General features: G+C 46.6%; 1 protein-coding gene across 1 annotated transcript in view; it reads left to right on the forward strand.

Annotated features, from left to right (window-relative positions):
- The first annotated feature begins 1,739 nt into the window (after positions 1–1,739).
- SLIT1 (slit guidance ligand 1) overlaps positions 1,740–27,566 on the forward strand; it is a 117,242-nt gene continuing 91,415 nt past the window's right edge. Inside the window, exons 1-3 of the mRNA XM_081192217.1 lie at positions 1,740–2,277; positions 26,013–26,084; positions 26,513–26,584. Of these exons, the coding sequence (XP_081048343.1) occupies positions 2,081–2,277; positions 26,013–26,084; positions 26,513–26,584 (341 nt within the window). The 5' untranslated portion in view covers positions 1,740–2,080. The remainder of the gene's footprint in view (positions 2,278–26,012; positions 26,085–26,512; positions 26,585–27,566) is intronic.

The following is a 27,566-nucleotide window of genomic DNA, read 5'->3' on the forward strand; positions in this document are numbered from 1 at the left end:
ACCTGCCTCCTTGTGCCTTGCCCATCTTGGTTTATTGGAGCTAGTCGTAGGGAGTAGACTGGGTGGGTTCAGGAACTTCACTGGAGAAGGGGTAGATGGAGGCAGTGGTTTGTCCCATCCTTAAGGAGACCTCCCTGGACCCAGAAGTGTTAACAGTTATTGCCGTGGAGAATAGAGAGTTGACAGTCTACTTTCAGGCCTGCTTGGAGGAAACTGATTACTCGGAGACATTCAAGTCTGGCTTTAGGTCTGCTTGTGGCACTTAAGCTGCCTTAATCACCCTGGTTTATTACATTTGTCAGGAGAGAGATGTGTGGGCAGTATGACCCTGCTCATTCTCCTCAATCTCCCAGTGGCTTTTGATACTGTTAACCATGGTTTCCTTCTGTAGCATCTCAGGGAGGAGGTGGGGCTTGAAGGCACTGTGCTTCACTGGTTGCACTCCTACCTCTAGAATGGTTTCCAGAAAGTAGATATGGGGGGCTACAGTCTGGCATGATGGGAGGTGTCCTGTAGTGTCTGTCCCACTGGATTTCATCTTGCCCCGATGCTATTTAACATTTATATGAGGCTTCTGGGAGCTGTCATTAGGAGATTTTTGGTGAAGTGCCATCAATAAGCAGATGGCACCCAGATTCTAGTCCATTTGAATCTGGAGAGGAGGTTGAGATGTTAGAATGGTGCTTGGAAACTCTTACTGGGGGGACACCAGCATGCCCAGGTGGGTGTGTTACCTGTCTGTAATAGACATCAACAGTCAATATAGGAGTAGACGAGAGATAATCAGTGGTGGTCTGATATTGGGCTTGGGCAATCATCTGCATGTGAATATCCAAATGGTAGTGTCATATATAGGTAGGGTAAGGTAAGGTATGATAAGGACATATGTGGACCCCATTCTCTCATCATCAGTTTGACCACCTTCAAGTTAAATTCCAAACCCCAGCAGCTATGGATAGTCTAGTTTCCTGTAGATTAAACACCCCCACACCCACACCCCCTACTACACCTGAGAAGCTGATGCGATTCCAGGTATCTTAAGGTTACATCCCTTTGTTTTTCAGCCCCATTGATACTGAAAGCTCAGGGTGTTCGCAGATTCCCTTGTGTTCCCCAAAGGGCATGGCACCATAGCTTGCCAATTCACTTTAGAAGAGTCTTCCTTTGAAACTTACATCACCCTGGCAATTGAACTAAAAAACATGCATTTATTCAAGGGGAGTTGGGTGGACTCATTGATCGGGTGAGATGGTGGAAAAAGCCAATATGGTTTGTTTTGTGTTCTTGTATAGATCGGATTGTGACCTCAAAGAGTTTACATCAAAACACAACCTATCGACAGAAATCATACACAAAAAACCCTGTTTATCACAAAGGACACCACAGTCCCATTGTGTGTGTGTGTCCGAGTACGAAGGGCGACTCTTCTTCTCTGGGCCTGTGTGTCTGTCCTGCTACTTTCGGACGCTCTTCGCCTATTTTTCCTCTATGTGCATCTTTACTGCGTCTCTCCACGACAGACTCTCAGAGCGTGTGCTTCGCTGCGTGTGTGTGTATACACACGTACGTGTGTGTACACGCGCGTGTATAGCTCTCTCTTCCACGGAGGTGTCTTGCCTCTTGGCTGGTGATTCCGCGAGTGCGTTATGTGGGAGCCTCCTCTCTGCTCCCTGGGCAGACAGTGCGCGCCTTTCTCCCGGCCCTCTGTCGGAGAAGAGGGTGGGTGGGTGGCGGTGGCGGGGAGAGATCTGTGCGCCCGAGGCGGGTGAGGAGACTGAAGGGGGGACGGGGGCGGAGCCAAGGCTGCTCCTGCTGTCTGGGCTTGATGGATGAGACGGGGGCTCCCGATGTGTGTCTTTGAGAGCGAGGCAGCGAGACGCGAAGGCAGCGCGTGTTCCTGTGCTTAACCCTCCCGGGCGGCCGGAGCTGCTTCTTCCTGCGACCCGGACAGGCGACGAAGTGGAAGCAGCAGCAGCCGGGGTCGCCCGCCTTCGCCAGAAGGCAGCCTCTCCACGCCGCCTCGGCGAGCGCGCCGTGCGATCATGTGCGGGGCAGCCCCTCGCTAGCCAGCGCAGGCAGCATGGCTCCCGCGAAGCGAGCGGCGTCGGGCGGCGTGTGGCTGCGGGCGGGAGCCTGCCTCTTGGCCTGGGCGGCCTTTTGCCGGGTCCGGGCGAGCGCCTGTCCCGCGCCGTGCGCCTGCAGCGGCACCACCGTCGACTGTCACGGGCTGGGGCTCCGCAGCGTCCCCAAGAACATCCCGAGGAGCGCAGAAAGGCTGTAAGTGCTGGGGGGCGGGGCGGATCGCGGGCCTCGGAGGGGGAGACGTTTGCGACCCCGGGGGGTCCTGGGGGTGGCCCCTCTCTCGGGTAGGGGCTCCGCCGGTGCCGGCCGCCACACCCCCTCTCCCGCCCTCACAATGGAGCCCCGCCGCTTAGGATGTGCAGCTGCGAGACGCGCTCAGACGGTCCGAGATGGGGGGCAGACAATGATCCATCTGGGGGACGTCGGGAGGGAGTTGGGTCGGGCTGAGGCGGCCGCCGCAGATCCCTTCGGAGTCTCCGGGAACAATCACTCGATTGCCTTTGTTAGGGAACTGCGGCGCGCGCCCGTGCGGGTGTGCCCCCCTCCCAAACCATTGGGTGGGTGTGTAACGTCTTCCCAATCCACCCCGCCTCTCACACGTGCGCCAGAGTCCGGTGGCCTGCAGGTCCGGGTCAGGTTTAGAGCAGCGCGGGTCGGGGGGGGGGATTCCTGCTGGGCGCGATCCGGCCGTTGCGCTGCGCCTCCTTGCAGCGCGTGAGATGCCCGGGACCAGGCTAACTTTAGCTGCACGAGCTGGCTGCTCGGCGAGGTTCCGGAAACGGGGAGCACGCACCGTGGACGCGTATGTGTGTGCTGGCGCGTTCACGCGGGTGTGAATCTCCTGTGGGCCGGCTGGCGGGGGCTGCTTATTTTCTCCACTTATCTGCATGCAGTGTGTGTATGTTTGTTCGTGTTCTGTCTGCTCTAGTAAGACTCTCTGGGGAAACTGCCTCCCTCTTCTGTGGAGCTAGATGGATGCCTTTTGGGGGCCCTTCCTTGGAAATGGGAGCTTACGAGTGAGAGGGTCAAGTCCTCTTTAGGAGCGTAGCCCCCTTTCCTACCCCTTGTGTAACTGGCCACACCACATAAGTGTATCTGACACGATAAGGCTGCACCCACACTATACATTTATTTTCCTCAAACAATCCTGGGAACTGCAAATTGCATGCCCCGAGCTACAATTCCCAGCACCCTTAGCAAACTACAGCTCCCAGGATTCTTTGAGGGAAGAAATGGGCTTGAACTGTGGGTGCGACCTTTGAGACAGAGGAGCTCTGTGGAGCAGGAGGAGGTGTGTGTGGAGGATGGAATCTGGACCGTGGAGTCTTGAGTGTCCCTTGCTGCCTCTTCCAAACCCCTACAGGAGGGGGCTTGCTGTCTCTAGCCAAGGCTGCAGCCCTGGTGACTGTCCTTTCCCATCTCTCCCTTTGCTCCCTCTTTCGACAGTTTAATGAGGGGTGAAGAAAGAGGATCCATGGGGGGGGGGGGAAATCCTCTCCCCATGATCAACCCTTCCCACTCAGGCAATATCCATGGCAAAAGCAGAATACCAGGCAGATAAAGGGGAGATCAATTGGGGAGGGGTTTGAACATGGGGTGGAAGAGACAGACAAGGGAATGGCAGCCCAGGCACTGTGTGTGCCTTTCATCTCTGCATGTGAGGTTCTGAATTATCCAGAATAAAGGCAGGAGGGGAGGGGAGGGAATGGGAGCTCAACTGGAACAGGGGCTGATCATTAACGCACACACAGACCCCTCCTCATTACACACTTACCGTACTTAATGCTGGCTGGAATGCTCCTCATTCCTTCGCAGCAGCAGCAGCCTGACGGTGTCCATTGCTTTGGTTGGGGGTGCAAAGGGAAGTAAAAAGCTGGAGGGGATGCTAAATAATTCACCAGAATGCAGCACTGGAACGTGCTGTTTAGGCTGGGGGGAAACAAGGGGGCTGAGTGGTTGGATTTATTGCAGTCAAGCAGGATATTCCCTCCTTGCACCTCTTAAGGCCTTGCGATTCTTTCCGTTTCTTTTCTGCTTTTACGCTTGAAACGGAACGGACAAAGTCTGTAGGAGAGAGTCAGGACCCTTGAGCCTGCCTTGCAGCTCCTGTGCAATTGCTGTCTGGGCTCCCCCAGAGCCTCTGCTCAAGCCCCTTAGTCTCTGTTCCTAGCCTCCCTCCAGCCTCCCCCAACCTGGCGCTCTCCAGATGGCTTGGACGACAACTCACGTCAGACCCGGACAAGTACAGCTTGTTGCGGTCCCAAACATCTGGAGGGGGAGGAAGGCTGACCTACTGCTCTCCCCACCACCCAATTTGCTGTCTCTTGATCTCCTCTGAGGAATGTCTCCCTCTGTCGCCAGACAGGCTGGGACGGGGCTTCATGTGTAGGATACTCTTTCAGATTTATGCTTGACTGCAGGGTAACCTAGAAAAGAATGGGGGTGGCATGTGGTGTAAAATGTGAATGTGGAAGATTCCTATGAGCATCAGGTGCAGCAGAAACTTGGTGGGCAGGGGGTGCTCCCCTAGCTACCCAGAGAGATGCTAAACCTGAAGTTAAGCAACTTTGCATAAAAGGCAATACCATGAATATTCTCGCAGCGGGTAATTATAGCAGTTTTATTTAGATGCAGCCCTTTTCCTGGTCTCTTGTGAGGGTAGCATCTTGTCTCTGGTCAGCATGGTTCAAGACAAGTCCACACCAAGGCACCAAAGCTTTCCTGCTTCTGGGTATCATCTTCTTTGCTCTCGTCTGAGCTCATTATTGGGCCAGGCATGGGGATATGATCCATCTACCCAGTTCTAAGTGTGGCAGTGCAGTGGGAGCACAACAGTCCTCCCTCCCCTTGAAGTCCTGCAGATTCTAAGAGTTTCAGAAGCCATATTCCAGGTGCTAAGGCAGGCCTGGTCCGTTGTGTGTCATGAGGATCTCCTACAAGGCAATCCACCCATTCCTATTATCATTTCTTCTACAAACCAATTAGTCCCCTCAGAGTGAGCCTAATTAGGTCAGGGCCCTGTAGATGCTTCTATGCACAACAAAGCAAGCTTGGTGAACTCAGTTAGTAGCACCGCGGGACACCTTCTTTAAAAGGGCACCTTCTTTAATGGCATTTCCTTCTCTGGCACCTTAATTACCTTCATTGAAGTTGTTATCATGGCACAGACATGGGGAGCTGCTTTGTGAGTACAGAATGAGTGTGCTGCCCACAAGCACGAAACTTGGCTCAGATCTGAAATGCCAGAACACCAGGAAGGGCTACCATTCCTGTTTTGACAAGAGGGACCTCAATTGCCACTCACAGTTGGAGCACTACTTCTCATGGTCATCCTACTTCAGAGGTGGGGAATCTTTTTTGGCCAAGGGGGCCAGATTCTTTATCTGTCTCAGTCTTCCATGGACTAACTTTGACAGGTGGGCAGGACAGCCCATTGAGAGGGTAAGACCTACCCACTCTGTATGGACATAAAGAGGAATACATCTTCCCTGTACCCCACACATAGACTGGCCCCAGAAGTTTTACCGACATCTCTCCTTGAGAAAGAAATGGGATGGGGAACGGTGTTAGGATTACAAAAGCACTGAAAACTTCCTTCCACCATCTGATGAGAAATCTGACCATTAGATATCTCTAACTTGGCAGGTTAGAGTGTGGTGCTGATAACGCCAAGGTTGCAGGCTCGGTCCCCATATGTAGCAGCTGCATCCTCCTGGACTGCAGGCGGTTGAACTAGATGATACTCAAGAGTCTATGGTTCTAATCCAGAGGCGTTACCTTGCCCTGTTGATCCTAGCCAATGAAAGATTTGGGTGTGTACACACTGTACAATAATGTGCATTCAATGATGGATGCCAGTGCCTTTTCGTAATGCTGCACATTACAATGCCATCCCTGTCCCACACTATATGGCAACCTAAAGCACATTCTACCGGAATGGCTATAAACAGTTTTGTACCAAGAATGCGCTTCTCAAGTGCTTGCAGCATGCATGTGTGCACAAGAGAGCGCTTTCTCAGGTCACCTGTTGGGACAGGCCTACTTGCTGTTGCAGGGCTGCCTCCCCCTCATCAAGCTCACCTTGTCTATGAATGAAAGAAGCAAATAGGAAACAGGACAGCAACCTAGCTGTCTCTTTATACTCTTATATTTCTTCTGAATATCATCATACCAGCGTTCAGCCCCTCTCTTTCAAAAGGCGGTTAAAAATATTTATTCTTTGAAAAAAGGTCTGTGGAAACACTTAATTGACAGGAGGGGTGTAGAGAACACTATTGAGCACTAGTCTGAAAACGTGCCCACCTGCACTCAAAATTTGCCAGGCACCAAGCTCATTTTGCACCTGGGTATCAGCCACTTGTGACGAAGTGAAGGTGCCTGGGCGCTAGGATGTCTCTAGACGTCTCCACCATCTGGAGGCGCATGCCTGGGAATCCTTGGGTCATGACTATTTTCATACACTAGCAACATTTCCTGTAGAATTCTATCTGTTATATTTTATCCACACAATCAGAATGAATTTCAGGAACCAAAAGTCGTATTGAAAAATACAACTTTTGAGTTGTCTAGCCCTAAACAACAACTAGGCGTTCTGTTTTGGTGACTGTAACCCTGGTTTAAGGAGCCATTTGCCACCTAGCTTATATATTTGAGTTTCTAACACTGTACAAATAGCACAGATGATAACTGCCACTTTAGATAACATTTGTTGTGTGAAGGTTTGTACAATTGCGAACCGTAATGTACAAAAGCCCACTGTGTGGGGTGGGCGGTGGGGGGTGGAATCCCTGTGCACTTCAAAGGCTACGTGTGTGTACACAACCATAGAAGAGAGGATTATAGTTGGTTGTTCTGATTTGCTGTAAATGTTCAAACTTCCAAGGATCCTTTGTCAAGACAGAGGATTGAAACACAACACAGTTAACTGAACAATGTGGAATGATGTATGTGCAGAGAAATCATTTTGTCACACAATTTTGGACAAATGATATCTGGTAATTCAATATCTGAAGAGAAAATTACACATTTCAGGGCAAGGTGTACATTTTATGCATTTATTTAGTTAATTAGGTGTTCATAATCCATGAAAGGTTTGGATGAAAAATGATGGCTTCTTTATTCACTTTATTATATATTTATACAATCCATCCAAAGATTCTTAATATATGCTAAATCTAATATTTAACTGTTAAATGCATCGTAATTTATTGTAATATGCTTATGAAATAAATGATTTTTTTCTTCTCAAACAGAAACAAAAAGCACCACCACGTGGGCAGATGTAAAGTATAAATTTGGTAATAATGGATACAGCTGGAAGCAATTCCTGTGATCACAGTGGCACTTTCCCCAGTTGCTGTAATTGCTGCTGGTTGAATCTGCAAAGGCCTGTTAACATGCTATAATGCCCATGCAGATTCATACTTTGAAAAAGAATGCAGGTGTTTATTCTGAGAAGGAAATGTGTTGTAGAAATCAGCCCTTAGTCTGATGCGATGAAAAGATGGCTCAAGGCTCAAGGTATGGTGGCACAATTCAGACATCATGCCAGGCCATGCTTAATGAAGTTTAACCATGGTTTGCCTTGATGTCTGAATTTACAAACTCGGTAGCAGCTTGTGTGGTGGGGAAGAACCATCCTCTTGATGATGGCATTGCTACTGCTTTATTTGGTTTGGTGTGGGTTGGCAGTGAGGTTGAGGACATGTGGTTGCATCAGTGGGACTACTGCCACCCATCTCAGACTGCTTCAGCTGCAGCCACACATTCCCAATCTCACTGCCTCTCTGTCCTGGCAAAAAGCAACAGCACTAGTGTTAGATGGTGGCTTCAAAGCTCCACCTCAGCATGTACTCGGCTACTGGACAAACCATGGCTTGTGATCTGCCAGCAACCAGAATCAGAAACAATGATTTGAAGTGGGCTGTTAAACCATGGCCTGGCATATTTATATTTACAAACCATAGTTACGGTCAACAGTCTGTCTATAGAGAGTTTGCTGCACTGTGGAGACAGGAGTGAACTTAGGAATTTATGAAGCTGTGTGTATGTGTCGGGGTGTGTGTGTGGGGATAACAAAAGGAGACAAGCATTTCTACATCATGATTTGCTTGTTGTACATTTTGAAGCTTGAACTGCAGTTTGAGTTCTAAACTATGGTAAGCACAATCAATGGTTTGGAGTGATATCTGAACGGAACCAATAACTCTTAAGTTGGTTTCCCTTGGTCCAAGTTTTGCATTTTTGCAGCGGAGGAACAATCTTCCCTAAATGGTGACAAACTGAAAGTTTGACTAAAAATGGCTCTTCACCATTTAGAAAGCTGCTGAGCCTTGAGCAAACACTTCCTAATTTTGGCCATCTATGAGATAATATTCACTTCCTCTCTACCCCACCCTGCTTTTGCCTGATTTGAAATCCTATATTTCTTGAGTTCTTTGGGCAGTTGCCACTGTTGTCCTGCCTTGGATATTGCTGGGCAGCTAAAATGTTGCATTGTGCACGTTTTATTTTTATTTTTGAGAGAAATGGCTTCTGATCACTGAAGCTAGATCTCTAGGTGCCGCTTACATATACAATTTTTTGTTTCTCTTTGACTGTTTCCCAGTGATGAAAATATATGGGGTCCACTCTTTAAAACTGTGTGCCATCATGTTGTCTGTCTTTAGAAATAAATAAATCTCAATCTTGTAAAGGTGTGTGTAGGTCAATATTTTGGCAGGAAAGCAATGCATGTGAGAAGCAACAACAATCTCAGGATGTTGTCATGCCGTTCGGAACAAACTACATTCTGCAAGATACTAAAACCAAATTAAATTTAGTACCCAGTACCCACACAGATTGACATGCATCGAACCAGGCACAGAAAATAAAATAATGCAAACATATGCTATTGGCTAAACACTAAGGACCAGATTCAAATGAGTAGTTTTGCTAGCAGGAGCCCTCGCAAGGGCTCCCCCTAGAGCAGTAGGGCTTTCCACTCTCTCCCTGTGTGCCAACTCCATCAAATCAGTCCTGCGGGGGTCAGGATAATCCATTGAACAGTGTGCAGGGGGAGGAGAGGTGAGGTTCTTCTGCTGGGCAAGCAAAAATACTTGTGCGGTTGAAATTGGTTTAGTGCAATGTTGAATTCTTCCCTCTTAGGTTGTATTTAAGAAAGTCATGTTCATTGACTTCAGTGGGTCTTTTCTGAGTAAGAGTAGCATTGAATGCCACCCTAAGCTTTGACTTAGCAGTGCAAAGCTATCCATGTCTACTCAGAAGTAAGTCCCTTTGAGTTCAGTGGGGCTTAATCCCCAGTGAGTGGACCTAGGAGTGCAGCCTTAGCCACCACTGGCAGGCACAATGGCAGGACACAGATGGTGTGGGAAGTTACTCAGTCTAGATGTTCTGGTCAGAAGCAGAGCCTGTGACACAGTATTTTTGGTCTTAGAGGTATGGCATGCATGACACATGGTCAGTTGACAACTTATCAAGTGAAAAATGAACCCTTGTTCGAAACAAAACCCAAACATTGTGAAAGGCCCAATTCTTTTAAAACCTAAATGGACAGGAGGCAGACCCACTGTGCTGTGGTGCTCCCCATGCTGCTTTGGCAGTGGTGGAAAGGAAACAACCAGGCCAATGGGCATGATAGCTTTCCTCTGCGGCATCACCAGCAGAGCAATGTCAGAATGGGAAGTGGCCATGTTTCAGGCGGCCTGTGCATGCATTTCTTCTCTTTGCATGTTGCCAGAAAGGTGTGGGAAATGACCAGGCTACAGTGACTCCTATGTCCCCATACTGTTAGGACAGGAATATACATTGAACCATTATTCAGCCCTGGACTGTCTTTGTTCATGTAAATCATCGTGCTGTGTGTACTTCAAAAGCTTTTCAAGATAAGAAATTCTTCAAATTTCACTGTGATTCACACGGAAGGTGTTTGTCTAACTGAGGCCTGTTCTTGATGCCTTAGAACTATTGTTCTCTAAATCATGGCAGCCTGCTGAGAGGACTTGAATATTTAAATGTTGAAATGGCCCACATGTGTAAATTAGGTTTTGTACATTCCGGAAATTAAACCTCATGTAGAAGAGATGGCCTTGTCAGAACAAAGACTCTCATTTGAAATCGGCCAGGCATACCAAAGGATACCTTTTTGGGATACATCAAATATAGATGTTCTTTATATAATGCAAGAATAAAAATACACAACAATTCTCTCCTAAAGCTACCTTATGCCATCAACCAGTGATTCCCAATTGGCGGTCTGAGGACCCCAATAAGTCTGTGGCACATACCCATCAACTGGCCAGGATATCCCATTTTGGGGCACCATGCTCTTGTATGGCTCACATGACTCATGTGGGAATGTAGTCTGGAAGACCCACGATCCGGTTTTGCGTTAGGATGTCTTGGAGGGTATGGTGGCACCATTCACATTACAGAAACTATCACAGAGAGATCAGCATTTTCAAAAGTAGGGGTTCCATGGCTTGGCTTATGAAAAACGGGGGGTTCTCTGTACTTAGTTGGGAACCACTGCCATAGACAATTAAGCACGTAGGTTCTTCTGCCCTGTCCACATATCTGTGTTATGTATCTTCTGAACTCATCCCCATTCTGTCCTGTGTTACACTGAATGTATCCCTCTGGAGCACGTGGCCTCAGTGCAAAGTCCAGGGATGCGGTGGGCACTCTGTAGAGCCCCCCAAAAGAAAAGCGGGTGGCAGTGATGGGCAGGTAGCAAGGCAAGCATCCGAGGGATGAAAAATGACTGCTGACCAGGGCAATTGCCCCAGTCTGCCTAATGGAAGGGATGGCCCTTTGGAAGTGCCATGATGCTGCTAAGCTTACCACAGGCACCTCGTTGGCCACCATCAGCACAGAATGCTGGACTCGACAGGCCTTTGGCCTGATCCAGCAGGGACCTTCTTATGATCTCACTTCATGTTTTCTCAAGAGTTTAAAACTGAGCAGCCTCTTCCCCAAGATTCACACCTGTCACTTCCATAGTCTAGCGAAGCTCTCTTTCCTACCCTTTCCTCTTGTCTTGTATCCCTGCTTCATGGCATGCTGCTTGTGCAATATGTGCGCTGCCACAGCCATCCCCTGATCTAGGCAACAGTTGCAGTATGTTCCCGCTCTCCCTTTTTGTCAGAGTAAAGCTGTCTCTTACCGTGCAGCTTCACCGATCCCCGTATGTTCCATTCCAAGTTGCTTGCTGTTTGAATAGTGAAAGGCTGCTGCAGAGACTTTGAGGGTTGAGTGTCTCCTTAATCCAGCATCTCTGGATGGATTAGGCAAGAAATCCACAGAGTGTAGGATGCTGCTCAAAAGGGAAGCATGGGAAGTAAAATTGGAATGGTAAAAAACTGCCTTCTGCCCACATTTAATGCCAGCCGTGCTGTACAGAGCAGAATGGCAGGTGTGGCGCTGGAACAAACCCAGAAGTGTTTCGCAGCTTTGGCAGCTATCAGACTCCAGCCTGCAACCTAAAATATAGAAATAAGGTGGTTTTTTTGTGTGTGTGTGTATAGAGAGAGGGGAGTGTGAAGGCTGAGCATGCTTGGATAGCATTTAGCCTCCCAGATGATTGAGGTTTCTGGCCCTTTCCTCATATTGCTTTGGAACTGGGCACAGGATTGCCAATGGCATGCCAGCCGCCTAGGGATTAAGCTGGCATCAATTCTAAACAAGCCGCTTGGGGGCAAGAGTTGGTTGAGGTGCATTGGGCTCCCGCTTTGCTAGCACTGCCACAGCCCGCAAGTTCTGAATTTCTGTGCTTGTTAGTATTGTGCGCCTAGGTAAATGGATCAGATTTCAAGGGAAATCTTTCCTCATTTTTCCCTTCTGTTGCTTTGTGGTACTACTGGGGAGGGGGAGAGTTTGTATTGCAATGGTTAGGAGCCAAGAGAAAGTCCCCTTTCCCGGTATTCGCTCACATATGTTCACATTGATGTATTGCAGTAAGCTAGGCATCGCAAGTAGCAAATGAATAACAGGCCCTCTGGTTTCCTATTGGACTTTATGTGAGTGAGTGAATGAGTGAGTGAGTGAGTGAGTGAGTGAGTGAGTGAGTGAGACAGACGGACAAGGCAGGCAGGCAAGTACATCTAGCTTATCTAGCTGAAATGGGAGTTCAGATCCCACCAGGGAGCTTCCTAGCTTGGCAGAAGGTGCTCCCGTGTTGAAACAGCGTGGTAGGCTTGTGGTGGATCACACTGGCAGTCATGTTGCATTTCCTTTCCTTCAGATCCTTCCCTGGGTTGTGGGGAATTTGCAATTCTATTCCAGTTTCTCCCTTCAGCTACTTCCCAGGCAGATGCTGTCTATGCATTGCCATGGCAACGCTGTGTTCGCCTCTCCATGGAATTGCATGCTGGAAAAATATTAGTTTAAAAACTATGCAGTGTTTGTATTGATGGAAGCCGAGGTTGTTAGCAGGGATGGATCATCCCAGGCATGAAGGAAGCCCCAATAATGGGCAGTAAAGCAGCAGGATTTGCCTCCAGGGGACACTTCCCAGCAGCAGGTCGAGAGGCTCCCTACAAATACAATTCTGCCCTCTGTTTTATGGCACATTTTAAAATATAGATATATACTTGCCTTAAGTGTGCCACAGTGGCCCTTGTAAATGTAGCTTAGCTGCAAGTACTTTGAGTAAGTGTGAAAGGGGTTTAGTTATTATTTGTATTTCATTCTTTAGGGAATTCAGAACAGGATTTTTCTTAGCGCACAAACAACCCTCTGGCCTAGGCTGGGCTGATAAATAGGGATTATAGACTGAAGGTTGCCCACTGGGTTTTATAGCTGAGCAAAGTGATGAGCCAACAGAATTCTTAGTCACTGAACTGCACATTGTTTCTTAAATGTTTTTTCAGTGCTCTTTCCATTTCAGCAAAAAAAAAAGTCGCTTGTAGAATAGATCAACAAGCCTTCCCCCAACTTCTTCTTCTTTGAAATGTGTTTTGTCAGTTTTCCTGAAAACATACAAGAAAATCAACATAGGCAGGTAAATAAACACACAACCTGCCCCAGCTCAACTTCCCGAAGCAGGAGCTTGGTTCTTGAAACTGCCTGTTTCAGCTCCATTTGCATCCCCCAAACTGAGAAAATCTGTTAGTTCTATACCGGCCATGCTGCGCCATTCAAGACAGCTAGTCAAAGCACATGTTGGCAGAGGGAATGCTGCTACTTAGCCTGGTTTTTTGTGTGTGTGTGTGTGTGTGTGTGTGTTTTGCACAGAGAGAGGATCTGGATGGATTTTGAGTGGAGGGGTGGAAACAGTGATCACTTTCCAGGGAGGGATTGCCAAGGGGAAGCAGCTGTGATGGGAGAGCCAACAGAGAAGGAGCTTTCTGTGGGTGTGGGTGGATGGTCATAATCTCTGTCTCTCAGTGCATGTGCATGTGTATGCTCGCATGTATGTATGGAACCATTACCAAATAATAAAACTTTTATTTGTATCAGTAATGGATTTTATTACACCTATGGCTCCAGTAAACATTTAATTCATCCAAATTAGCCCTTGGTGATTTCGTAACGAATATTGCGGGCCTATTGTCTGCTGTTCTACCTACAAAGCAGATACTGTGGTCCCCAGACGTGGCAGTTTGTGACTCTGCTGCAGAGTGCGTTTGCTACACCATTTCTTACAGCAACACTACCAGGCATTTCTCCAATGATTCTGAGCTTCTCAGTGAATGGGACTTTAGTTGCTACTTGAGGCAGGAATAACAAGTTGAAAGAAAAGCAATTATCCCTACCATACTCCCTACTTCTATATATCTGGGCTGCCCCAGAGACTCTGGGTGGCTTCCAACACATATAAAAACATAATAAAACATCAAATATTAGAAACTTCCCAGTACAGGGGCAATAATTATAATATATTATAATATACAATATAATTATTCGATGTTGAGGGAGTGGAGTGCGTAGAATCCCTATACAGTCGTACCTCGGAAGTCGAACAGAATCTGTTCCGGAAGTCCATTTGACTTTCAAAATGATCAGGAACCAAGGCATGGCTTCTGATTGGCTGCACAGAAGCCACGTCGGACATTCGGGTTGAAAACCAGAATAGTCACTTCCGGGTTTGCAACATTTGGGAGCCAAAACGTTCGACTCACAAGGCGTTCGACTTCCGAGGTATGACTGTATGTATTTATCTCTCTGCTTTACAAAAGCCCCTTTCTGACATTTATTTAGTATATTTTATCTATAGTCCGTCCATCCTCAGAAGATCTCTGGGCAGTGTAAATGGTGGTTCTCCCCATGCTATCTTCTGAACAACCCTGTGAAGTAGGTTAGTGTGAGACAATGACTGGCTGAAGCAGGCAGCTCTCCCAACCTAGGTGTGTTCATTATAATGTGCTTCCTGAGAGTGCAGCTGTATACACAAGGCTCTCTGTTATAAGTTCATTGTAACATGTGCAGAGAGCCTCACATGTGCAGCTGAATGTGCAGAGCTCGCTACGCACACAGGTCTGGTGCCTGCCATGGCAGTGTTGCTCCCTCCTTACCTACAGACATTGAGTTCCAGGTAACATTCTAAAAAGGGCAGAAGTTTAGGTCGGAATGGTGACAACAATATCTCCAAAGTCAAGGAGAGTGTTCCCTTGCCCTCCCACACTGGATGTGATCTGTTCCCTACTTTTTACTCCTCACACCAGCTACCTTTGATGGAGTCATTCTTAATAACTCTGGGTTCTGACACTTGCTGGTTGGCGCAGGCCCTTGGACAAAGCTAGAGAGCCAGTGTGGTGTAGTGGTTAAGAGCGGTAGACTCGTAATCTGGTGAACCAGGTTCACATCTCCCCTCCTCCACATGCAGCTGCTGGGTGACCTTGGGCTAGTCACACTTCTCTGAAGTCTCTCAGCCCCACTCACCTCACAGAGTGTTTGTTGTGGGGGAGGAAGGGAAAGGAGAATGTTAGCCGCTTTGAGACTCCTTCGGGTAGTGATAAAGCGAGATATCAAATCCAAACTCCTCTTCTTCTCATCTAGAGACTGTACTTGTAGCTGTTAGCCCAGAGCAGACAGACAAAAAGGCAGCCAGCCGTAGAAAGGAGCTTCAGTCTAGATTGAGAAGACCAACAAACCTGAAGCATAGCAACCTTTAGTTTCTCTGTTTTGAAGTGAAAAATTATTGGGCTGAGAGCAGGTCTGCTGCAGTGTGGTTTAGAGCAGTGGTTTCTACTTGAACTTAAGGACAAAATCACTGGTCAGAAAGATATCAACTACTAGCTTCTATAAGAAGGCCCAGGTGCATGTGGGTGGTTCTCCGTCTGGTGTCAAACACCACCAAAAACTGAACATAGTGTCTGAAGTCCTCGCTGCTCAGTCATGCCCTGAGCATAAAAGAGGCAACTCCAGACACTTGTCACATGCAGTGGCTTTTTTCTATTAGGGATTCTGGTAGTGGAGCGAGCACTTCAGAAGAGCAACCCCAGTTAAACAGAGCAGTAGCGTAGAGAGTGACTCAGTCTCAATTGCCAAAATCAGAAGGAGAGGTGGAATCTTTTCGAGCAGTCAAGGGGAAGACAAGTTCATTGGCCAGATGGGGAAGTGCAAATGGCTTTTAAGCATCTGGTGTCACTAGGCAGGAGACAGGAACAGATGCAGAGTTTACTGGAGGCTTCTCTGTTCCCTGGAGAACTGCCAGAGGTGAGCAACAGAGGAAAGAGGCATAGCTGTGAGACCCATTATACCTTATAGCATTTGTGTGTCTGGGCTCAACTGATGGCATCCCCATTGCATGTGGATGACTCCAGCTCTGAAACAAAAGCTAACCAGAGCATTAGTTTTCCTTGTGAAGATGTGTGAGATGAAGGAAGAACAAAGAGAGCTCTGGAAGGATAGTTTTAGGCTTCCTTGATGGGTTAACTCTGCCACTTTCTCATGATATGGACAGAGATAGAGGGCCAAAGGAGAAGTGAAGCAGGAAATATGTGAACAGGATCTCTTGAGAGGGTTTCAAAAGAAAAAAAAATCAAAGACGCTCTGCATGTTTGTTTTGGGGAGGGGACTGAAATCATGGTGCTCTAGAAGGGTTGTTTTTTTCCTTAAAAATGCCCTCCCGGAACCATTTTGCTCATCAAAATGTGCTGAGGTGGAGAGAAAGGAACAGAACCTGCCATTTCCCATGCAGGGCAAAACATACAAGGGTCCTAAGGGTCTTCTCTTCTTAGGGCCTCGTTGCCATAGGGACAGGGTCATTCAGTCCTCAGGAGACAAGGGTAGAGCTGCTGTTCTCTTAAACTAGGAGCCGGGAACCTCAGGCCCAGGAGTGAAATGTGGCCCTCCAGGCATGTCTATCTGGCCCTTGGAACTCTCCCCAGGCTACCTCACAGGCCCTGCTTGACTCCCCAAGTGCTTTGACGTGGTTGAAGTGTAATGTAAGAAGAGTCCCCTGGTCAGCCAGATGCCTGTGTGAAGCCCACAAGCAAGTAATGGAGCTCAGCAGCAGCACTCTGCCCACTTGCAGTTGCCAGCAAGTGGCTCAGAGGTATCAGACATCTGTCCCTGGAAGCAGAGCAGAGCCATCATGGCTAGTAGCTATTGATTGTCTTGTCCTCCACAACTTTGCCTAATCCTCTTATAAAGCCACCTCTTGTGGGAGCAAGTTCCCTAGTACTGCAGGAAGAAGTTATTTCTTTTATCTGCCCCAAATTTTCCAACGTTCAGCTTCAGCAGAGGTCTGTGAACTCTGATTCTGCAAATGCCCACAAGGTCTGTATCTTTGAGCTCTGATAGTAACTCTTGCATGTGTGGATGGAGGCTAGGGAGGTTGTGTGTGTGCACGCGTATGTGTGTAGAAATTACGTATTCTGCAAATGCAATTTCCTTCAGAGGCACCAGTGCTCAGTGAGTTTGCAGAAGCGATCCTGGCGAGATGAATCTATGAACTGCATCCATTTTTTTAAAAAAAATGGTTCACAACCTGCCGTCTTGAAAATTCCTTGCATTTTGTGAATGATACTTGTTCAAACATTTCTGCAGTTACTTAATGGTAGGGAGATCAAGAAGACAACCAAATCTGATATAATCTTGCTTAATCTACTTCCTGGAATGTAACATCTCTTGGTAAGGGAGCAGGAACAATGGCTTTTGTTAACACCTTTGGTTTAATCCCCGGGTTTGTTGGGGGAGAATGGCAGTGGGCTGTAAGGGAAGGGTAGCTATTTCAAAGCATGCCTCCCTTGTACAGCATAGGACAGCAATGTGTGTGTAAGAGAGAGAGACAGAGATTATTATGCTTGCTGCTCTTTGGAGACTGAAGACATAACACCGCCTCCCTCTGCACCAGGCAAATGGGAGCCACTGTGGTGCAGTGGTTCAGAACCTCACAGCCATGAAGCTCATTGGAGATCTTGAGCCAGTCACTACCTCTGAAAACAAAGCATGTTCAGCTGCCTTGAATTAATAAAAAAATAGTGAATCTCCTGAATCATGTTTAGTTTGGCCAATTCTTGGTATGACATTTTAGAAAAGTTTGATGCTTAGTGACATGCCTAAGAGTTGGTGTGCTGGATGTTGGAATGTCTATAGTAAGGACAGCCAATGTTGTGCCCTCCAATTCCCATCATTCTTTATCATTGACCATGCTGGCAGGGGTTGATGGGATCTGGTGTCCAACATCTGGAAGGCATCACATTGTGTTTCCCTCATCTAGAGGATCAAATAAGCCTGTCCTAGTGCACATTGATCAGTCATGCAGAATTATCTGGGAGCCTTACCAGGTCCCACACCCCCTATCATTTCACAGTTGTTGTGGAATCCAGACATCAAGTGCTTCTTTTCTGAGTATTCACTTATGAGTTTTCAAACCACAGTATCGGGATTCTTCTCTCCAGCCAATGCATCAATTTGCTGTAGTTAGTGTAGTGTGGAATCCTCCTACAGAAAGATTACCTTCCCAAGCATTATGTGGGAATGGATACTGCATAGCACTGTTGGGTTCTCATTTGTTGCTCAATCTGCTGTCCAGATGCTAACTGCTGATGGGCCACTTTGAATCTTTTGCTCTCTCTTCTTATGGCTCATTATCTTCAAACCCGATTTTCGGCCAGACACTCCTTCAAATTGAGCCCTATCCTCTGACAACTCTTTAAATAGTGGGCTCTCTTGTGGAAAGTAGGACATATAACCACCCATCCAATCATGGATAGTCCACCATAGTGTCTAATTTAGCCCTGAAGTCAAAGAAAGGCTAAAGGCAAGAACTTCATTGCCAGGAATGATATTGTAGACGTGTACTTGATAATCCTTATTGTTCTCTGCCACATTCAAAGGATGACATGGACTGATACAAATGTTAGTCTTTTTACAGATCCTAATGTGGTTTCGGGAGAAGTACTGTGAATGATATAAGGATATTAGACTACATTATTCAGTTTGCAGAAAGCTGTACAATGTAACCAGAGGAGTCTATGAAGCTTATTAATTGAAAAGATTATTATGCCACCATATAGCCAAAGAGTCGACGGCAGATTACAAAAATTTAAGATGAAAAGAGCAACAATAGAAAGCATGCACACGAAAAGCTGCACAGTTATAATTCAGAGTTGGAAAAGCTTGAATTTGGGGGGTGAAGTTGGCTCCCTGTCACTCAGAGTGGTGACAATTTCTGTCACCTTTCTCCCTCTCCTGTAGTTATACACTCCACTTCATCTTACTTTGCTCTATACTATTTTTCATACCTATCACTTCTGAATGATCTTTGCTTCATTGCATATTAGGTGTAATGTTAGTCGCCGGGTTTGCAGGCCTTCCTCATTAATCATCCATGTCTTAGGGTGCATTTTAAATGGGTTTGGGTAACTGGAATATGCTAATTTCATGATTTATTTAAAGCGTGTATGCAAAGGTCTGTGCTGTGCTTATCACTGCTTGTCTCTATTTGAATGCAAGAGTTTGGGAGGACCTGCAGGAGAATTCAGAGCTGCCACAATTGCCAGGGCTTGTCAGGTGCACAAATTCTAGCCAACATCAGTCTGACAGTAACTCCCCCTTTTTGTGCCCCAACATCCCCTCTTTCTCAATTGCCAGAGTCATTAATTCAGTCACTTTATACACCAGAGAGCATTGCCGTCACAGTGGGAAAACCCGGTAGTAAAAGCTGTAGAGACCAGAAAGTCTTGCCTGCCTCCCATTATGGCTCTCACAGTTTGGTGCAGTTTTTGAGGCTTAATGTTTTATGGCAGAGCTGGAACAGTTTAATAACCTCATAAAACCTAATGGAGTGTTGTGTGCTCGTACTCAGTGGTTGCCAGTTACCATTTGCTTGCCCATTGTCACTTTGCAGCTAGTGAAGGTTGTGAATTTGGTAATATACGGGGGTGGGACGGTGGGACACTGTAACTAGGGATACTTCCCTGACAAGTGAGTGAACTGCAGGCAAAGGTGAGCCCCCTAAAACCAGTAACCCCCTTCTTGCAGTTTTTTCACGGCATCGCATTCATTCCTTACACACGTTCATCCTTATTATCTTTGCTTTTTCTGTCTGGGGCTTAAATTCCTGCAAGCTCCTGCCCTGGATCATGAAGCCTTTGCTTTTGATATTAACCATACACTGCCTTATAGGACTAATGGTCTTAATGCAAGAGCAAATGTTGTGAATATTGTTTTATTTGGGAGAAGCACGTTTTCACCACCATCCTGCCTCATTTATTTCTCTCTCGCAAGAAATGCTTGCAGCGCTTCCTGATTACTCGATAATCAGGTAATTTTGCTGTGACTGCCACTGGTTTCTGTGCCACGTGCCCTTCTCTTATTTAAATGTTTTTTTTTAAATGGCATTGAAAAGTTTTCAACTTGTCTATGTTGGGGTTTTTAAAGTGCCATGAATAGAAGGCTGTTCTGTAAATAAAACCATTTATTGTTATTAATTATTAATATTCTGGATGATAGCAAATTGGGCTACATCAAAATCAGCTAGAAAGATGGTCTTGATGGTTAATTAGAGAGGAAGAACCAGCCCCGTCATCAGAGAAAAATAATAATGAGGGAATTGATCCATGGGAAAATTCTCGGTGCCCTTTGGGAGAGCTCATCTATATTTTAGGAAGCAGCTGACTGGTGGCTGCTTTGGTATTCTTGAGAAATATCAAGAATAATGGTTGTTATAAGAAGACTCCTGAGTTATACACAAGGGTTTGATAAGGCTAGCAATGATGCTGCCACTACAAAAAGCATTTTGAAATGGACTTACCTATGCTAAAGGGCAAGTTCCTTTTACAGCCTGCAACCCCTTCTCATTCTCAATTTCCCTTTGGAGCCAAGCCAGTGCCAGCATATTGAGAGGTGGTTTTCTGAATCAGTTCGATTCTTTAAATTATCCTTGACTATATTTAGCCAGAACTGTTGGATTTTCTTTTCCAAAAACATTGTGGTTCTGCTGAATGTATCACCTCTCAGACTTCAGACACCCTTAATAGGATTGCCAGCTCTTGCCCAGGAGGCTACACTTCTTGCTTTAGTACCAGGTTTCACAGGCCACATTTAGGAAAAGGCATCTTCTGCCATTATGCCTCGCCAGCTAATTCTGGGGCGAAAACAGTAGTCCTGCTCACAACAGCAAGCAGGGAGGACAATGGTATCCTGTAACATGGAGACAGAAGACAGCATACCCAAATCCTGCCTATCTGACCTGGATATGTTAATATGTCATTAATCATAGTCTCCAGCTCAAGAGCTGCAGCCCTAAGGAGAACTGGCAAACTCCATCAAACCTACAAAGGATTAAACCAGGGGTTGGCAACCTAAGGCCCGCGGATGGTCTGGAAATCAGCGTGTTTTTACATGAGTAGAATGTGTCATTTTATTTTAAATGCATCTCTGGGTTATTTGTGGGGCATAGGAATTCGTTCATTATTTTTTCCCAAAATATAGTCCAGCCCACCACATGGTCTGAGGGACAGTGGACTGGCCCACGGCTGAAAAAGTTTGCTGACCCCTGGATTAAACAAAATGCTTGTGTCACAGAAGTAGGCAAAACTATGCAGACCACATTTTCAACTCTCAAAGACTGTATATATATTTGTTTCGTTTCATAGCCAAAGACCAACATTGCCATGCTCTTGATGTGTCCATGAGCTTCCTGAATCTCATTACATGTTTTTGAGAAAAGGCTTCCTCCACCCACCCTTTCCTTTGCCCCCCCCCCACACCTTTGGTCAAGGCAGAGAATTTGTGATGTGGTAGAGGTATGACTTTGACAGACTATAATTAATATCTGAGAGATTGATGGGGACCTGGAGGTGGAAGAACCACTATTGAGTTAAATAGCCCTGTTGTTGTAACATCATTGCAAATAAGCTTTCACCTGCTGCTAACTCCCTTCCGTGTTCTCAAGGCCATAATTCAGTGGAACAAAGAAGCTATGGGAGCTGCAGATCTAGGGCAGTCATGGGCACATATGAGGGACACAGAATTGTGAATGAGCTGGGGGAACACTGGCCAGCTCAAGGGCAAACTGTGTCTTGTACACAGGTTGGAGAGTCTGTCCCTTCTAATGGATTTGATCTGAACAGAAACATCTGGTCTAAAGATATATTCATGGAGCAGTGCAGGTACTATCTATTCATAACTGAAAATACTGTAACCTGTTCTGAGCTCACAAAATGGGGAGGAAGCCTAAAATATATCATTAATCCATCTACGCTCTTTGCTGATGGGGAGGAATAAGCCAGTGAATCCACAGTCTATATCCCTCTTGTATGCCTGTAGAGGTAATAATGTTTAAATGTATTCAGGTGCCTTCTATATAGAGAGGCAAATATATTTGATGTGCCTCTCATGGCTACAGGCCTGGGAGACTCATCCACTCCAAGCATTTAATGCACTCTGACGTCATTTTAAGTCATGACTTTCCTCAAAGAATCCTGGGAACTGGTTAAGGGTGCTGAGAGTTGCTAGGAAAACCTTAACCAACCCCAGTTCCCAGGATTCTTTAGGGAAAGCCACAATGGTCAAAATGGCACAAAAGTGCTTTACATGTTTGGTGTGGATGGGGACCCTGTTACTATGAAGATTTGTGTTGTTTTTGCAAGATGGTTATCCCAGTATACGATTGTATGTCCTTAGCGTATCAGGAAGCCGGGAAATAGCTAATTAATCATTGGCAAAATGTAATCTATTGTCAAAGGTGTTCATTTTGACATTTCAGTGTGCAAGGAAAGTGACAAGCAAAACACCCAGGGCTGTATTAAACCAGATTGTTTCATTAGTGAAAACCAGCACAATGATGCGAGTGCAATTGGACCCTGCATCCCTATGTCATCCCCAAATCTGCTCTGGAGGGTCAGAAATGCTTTTAGTGACAGAATGCCTTAGCGTGCTTTAGTGTGACATTGAATACAACCCCCTCTCCCTTTTGAGCTGTAGGATGGGATGCTTCCCCCTTAGTGTGCTAAAACTAAGGAGTTATGCTGGATTCACTTGGCATCCTTACTGAATTGACAATCAGGTGCTTTTCAGAGAAATGCACTCTGACACCAGTAACTTAATAGTCACATTGAGATAGGAAACTGGAGCAGAGGGGTGGGGGTAGCCTGCACTGAGGGGGTAAAACAAAAAGATTCAGCTATACCAGGAAGCACTTGATTCCCTTCTAGGACTGGCTGCCCCGAGCTAGGAGCCCCGAGCCAAAAGGTTGCGCTTTTGTAATTGAAAATGTAAATTTCTTAACGTTGCGGCTTATGATCTACTCTGGCATTTGTGTGTGTGTACATGACTATGCTTCTGCCTGCACACCTGCAGCTGAGTTCACATGTGGCACCCAAGACAATAGGCACATCTCCTAGATGGCCCCTAGACACCACAAGCAATATAAATGGTAATTTCCTGATGAAGTCATTTTGTTTGGAGTGGCTGGTTTACCCCAGAAAGCCCTTGAACACATGACCCTGATTTCTAACTGCTCTTCCTCCTTCCATATGTGATTGAGCATAGGGCTGTGCGTCGGGGCACCCACTGAGGCGCATAAACATTAGAACAGTTTCAACAGCTGCAGCAAACTCTTTCTCTCTCTCTTTCTGGCAGTTGTCTTGACTGCTGTGATGTTCTCTTGAATGGCCTTTTCGATTTCCCTGTCTCTGGAGGTTCTGAGCCTTTTATTGGCACGGTTTAAATTTCTCTTCACAACATGCCAGCAAGCAGCAAAACACTGTTATTATGATCCTGTGCGCTTGAGGACAAGATTACCTTGGCAGTTTCCCCTGCCTTATAAATGTTGGGGGGGGGGGGCGGGACGATGACGGCTAGCTAGATTTTTAACATGGCCTTAAAAACCATAGGCTGTTCTTTTCTTTGGTGATCTATGTTCAGCTTGTATGTTTTCATCCTTCACTAGACTGACAATATCCCTAAAAGAACTGGGAGTTCTTCCCCATTAAAAACAAGAGGCAACAATTCAGTAGGTGTAGTTTTCCCCACCAATGATGGGAGAAGTTGCACCTGTCGGACTTTTAAAGGAACAGAAGTCTTTCCCCTTTTGGAGCAGGGGTAGCTAACGGGGGTGTTTCCCAGATGTTGATGGACTACAACTCCCATCAGCCCCGATCACTGGCCATGCTGGCTATGGAAGATGGGAAATGTAGTCTAAAAACATCTGGAAGACACCACGTTGAATATCCCTGTTTTGGATACCTTTACCTTTAGCTGCTCCCTATTTCAGGAACTGAAAGGAAAAATGGTTGTAAAATGCAAGTTTTTGCCTCTTGCTCTCTATTTCTGTGGAGAAGACCGAGCTCCAAATCATTCAGGTTGCTGAGCAGTTACATTCCCATCAACTGTCCTGGAAAAAAATGGGACATCCCATATTTTCTCACGAAAGTACGGCAGCCATTTTAGCCGCCATGATTTTGCACAATTTCGGGCCACACTCTCACCCTGCAAAGGCGTTTTTTGGGGGCAGTGCTTTTGTGTGGCACCCCAAAATGTGCATTTTTGGGTGCCGTGCCTGGAAAAAGTTTTTTTGGGGGGGTGATGTCATGTGGGTCATGTGACTTGCTCAGAAGTGCACTCCTGGAAGATGGTGTCCTGGATTGGAGCCACTATGTATTGGTGGGTGTGCGATTAGCCTTTTAGCTGCCTCAGGTTCTTATTATGCCATGCATGTTTGTCATTGTAGCTTGCATAATTGCAGCAGGAATGGGTGTAGGTTTCAGCCTGACACAAAAGGGCAGGGAGCAATGCTTGTTCACCCCATCCATTCAGGGTGGTCCTTCCTGGTGTCTTGGAAACGTGCTTCCCCGTTCCACCCGCACCAAGCAGTCTCATAATGAAAGGAGGCTAGCAATCTTTGTGATCGAATGGATGCAATTAGCTGCCGTTTCAGCTGGACAATGAGGTCTCTCCGAGGGATGATGCTTGCTTGTTTCATGGGCGAAGCCATATCCATAGTCTTGACCCTACGCAAGCCAAGCATACAAATTATCCGTTTGTGGAACAGTCTGGCTGAGGTGGAATTGCAAAGAAATTGTCCCAGGACCCTCCTATCAGTAGGCAGTGGGTTGAAGCTGAGAGTGGGAAGAAAAGCTGGTGCTGTGTATGTTTGCTCTGACGCATCCAAAACTCCACATTCATCACAGTTGGAAGGACAGAGAGTTGGCATTGCACACAAAGGCGCTTCCTCCAGCCATGGCAAGTAATTAGTGGTTCCCTGTGTGTCAGTCTCCTTTGCCACCGCACTGGGCTAGAAAATATATCTTTGAACACCCAGAACCCTAAATACATACCATATAGCCATCACTTCCACACTCTACATTACATACCTAAAGTTTCACATATTTAACGCTGTCTCAACACAGACTCTTTGTATATCCCAGATCCCATCTAAAATCTCTCCCTGGTCTATCCAGGCTCTGGTTTTCACTCCTGCTCAAACCAGTCAGGTTTTTCCTTTCCTCTCTTCTGTCGGTGAACCTTACCAGTCCTCCCACTGGCTACTTTTGGTTCTGATTTGGGGGCTCAATTAAAAAAGGGGGGAGGAAAGGGGGGGAGTAGTTTGTTTCTCATCCTCAGTAATTGTAGAATGAAACTTGAAACTGAATAGCTGTAGCACAGAGACCTGAAGGTCAGAGAGGGGCATCAATGCACGACAACTGCCGGCCATGGAGCTAGTTTTTCATACCAGTGAAGAGGCAAAGGATTGAGGAGGAATATATACCCCCCCCCATGTTTTCTGCAGTGAAGCAGGCAGGGAAAAGAGATGCTGTTGAAATGTCAGAATTCAGACCCATCTCAAGTTTGTGAAAAAGCTGCTATTTTGTTTTTTTATTCCATTCATTTCACTTCTTACCTGCCCTTCACCACAAGATTCCAGCATGGGTTACAGCGCTATAACATACAGGATTAAAATTAGTTAAAATAATTTACAGTCAGAAGAATAAGGTGGGTCCTGCCTATCTATGCGTACCTGTATGTGCGTGCGCGAAAGGCTCACAACCCCCTGCTGCTCAATAGATGAACTCTTGTGAAATATGGTGCTAACTATGTGGAAAGCATAGTAAGGTGTCCAGGACAGGTGAACTCTGTTTTGCTTGTGTGGAAATAGTACATATGAGGCTAGCACTCTTGCGTTAGGGACTACGGATCTGGCACTGGGCTGGTCCTACCATTAGGTAAAGTGCGGCGACCACCTCAGGTGGAGGTAGTGAGTGGAGGAGAGAGAGCTCCTCATTGCGCACATAACCTGCCCTGCAGCCTCTAAGCTAGGTTGCTGTCCTCAGGTGCATTTGAGCATACTGTCCCATCACGAGTCTTGGAATAAGATTCTACTGCTAGTCCAGTCATAGCCTCTACATGGCATGGCAGTGGGCAGGCGCCATTTTGTCCTCTGCCTCAGGCAGCTGAATGTGTTTTAACTGGTCCTGGCTGAAGCCTAGCACCATGTGTCTACTTCCTAACTTATAGTGTTTCTGTCCTTCACTTCACAGGGAGCTGAATGGGAACAATATCACCCGCATCCACAAAAATGACTTTGCTGGGCTGAAGCAGCTGCGAGTTCTGTGAGTGGCCTCTCCCTGCTGCCTCCAAAGTGATATTATCCTCATGTCTCCACCCCTGTTATTACTGAAGCCAAGTGGGGCTGCTGTGTGTGTGTGTGTGTGTGTGTGTGTGTGTGTGTGTGCATGTGTTCCCTTTAATTCAGAGGTGGGGGACCTTTTCCATCCCAAGGACTGCATTTCTTTCTGGGCAACCTTCTGAGGGCCACATGCCAGTAGTAGTGGGCAGGGCCAGGAGCCAAGGGGGCAAATTTATGCCTTTGTACAGTAACTTGCCTTCAACAAACACTCACACACCCTTCTCTATCCTGTACATAGTCAGCCCAACAAAGAGGAACTCCCATCTGCTAGGATGCTGGGCTCCCTTTGTCCTCTTCCTCTTGTTTTTCCCTTCTGCTATCCCAGCTCTGATGCTCTTATTCCTTTTTCAGGCAGCTGATGGAAAACCAGATCAGCGTGGTGGAGCGAGGGGTGTTCGACGACATGAAAGAGCTGGAGCGACTGTGAGTGTCTCAGGGAACTGATCAAACTACAGAAGCTGGGGGTGGGGGAAGTATACACACAGAGGGAAAAGATGTGTGTGTGGCACACGGTGGGGGGGGGCGTGTAGAGATTTCCCAGCAGAAACCCTGTTTTCTCTCTCCCCTCCATGCAGGCCATTCACAGGCCTAGGATCATGCACTTGGTGGGTTTCTTGGTCCTAGGAAGTTCAGAGGTGGGACTGGGCCAGGGGTGGAAAGAACAGCTCAAAAGCAGTCAGCTCCAGTACCTACACCAAGAACCAGTGCTTCTCCACCCCCACCCTCCTGCTGACACAGGCAGATGGTGTGAACACTAAGTGTTTTTACACCCAGCCCTGAACAGCCTGGCTGGCATTTACACCCAGATGCTTCCCAGTCTGTTCACCATTTCTTTCAAATCTAAAATAATTCTCAGCAGTGTGCGTTCAACGAGGGGCAGTGTTCAAATCAACCCAAGCTGTGTCTGCCTCTTTTCCACACAACAGCTGTAAATTGTCACCTGCGAAACGTGCTTCTATTGTCTCTGAATATATCCTTCCCTTGTCCTGCCACTGCCAGGGGGAAAGAGTTGTTCCAGTGCAGTCCTGGATGAGACTGGCATGCCTAGCATTGTGCAGAACATGCTACCCCTTTAATTGGCAAATGCCAGGCTTTCATCAGTATAGAGATATCATACAGAAACCCCAATCTTCATCCATAAAGCATCATGGGTAATTTATTATTGGAAGTTTAGGCTGCATTGCCTTTTCATTAATCTGTGGCCACTCTCTGACCATTATCCATGTCCTGTACAAATCTGCAAACACCACAATTGGACCTCTATCTAGTTGTGTCTTGATACTTGGTCCTATACTACCTTTGTATTAGTTGCCCATTCAGATTCTTTGTTCTCCCCCTCCCTTAAAAACAATACTAAATTATATTTTAAAACACATGTAGTTTGCAATCTGAATTTAAAACCCCC

This window comes from Podarcis bocagei (assembly GCF_964188305.1).
Source record: "Podarcis bocagei genome assembly, chromosome: 4".
NCBI classification, from domain to species: domain Eukaryota; kingdom Metazoa; phylum Chordata; class Lepidosauria; order Squamata; family Lacertidae; genus Podarcis; species Podarcis bocagei.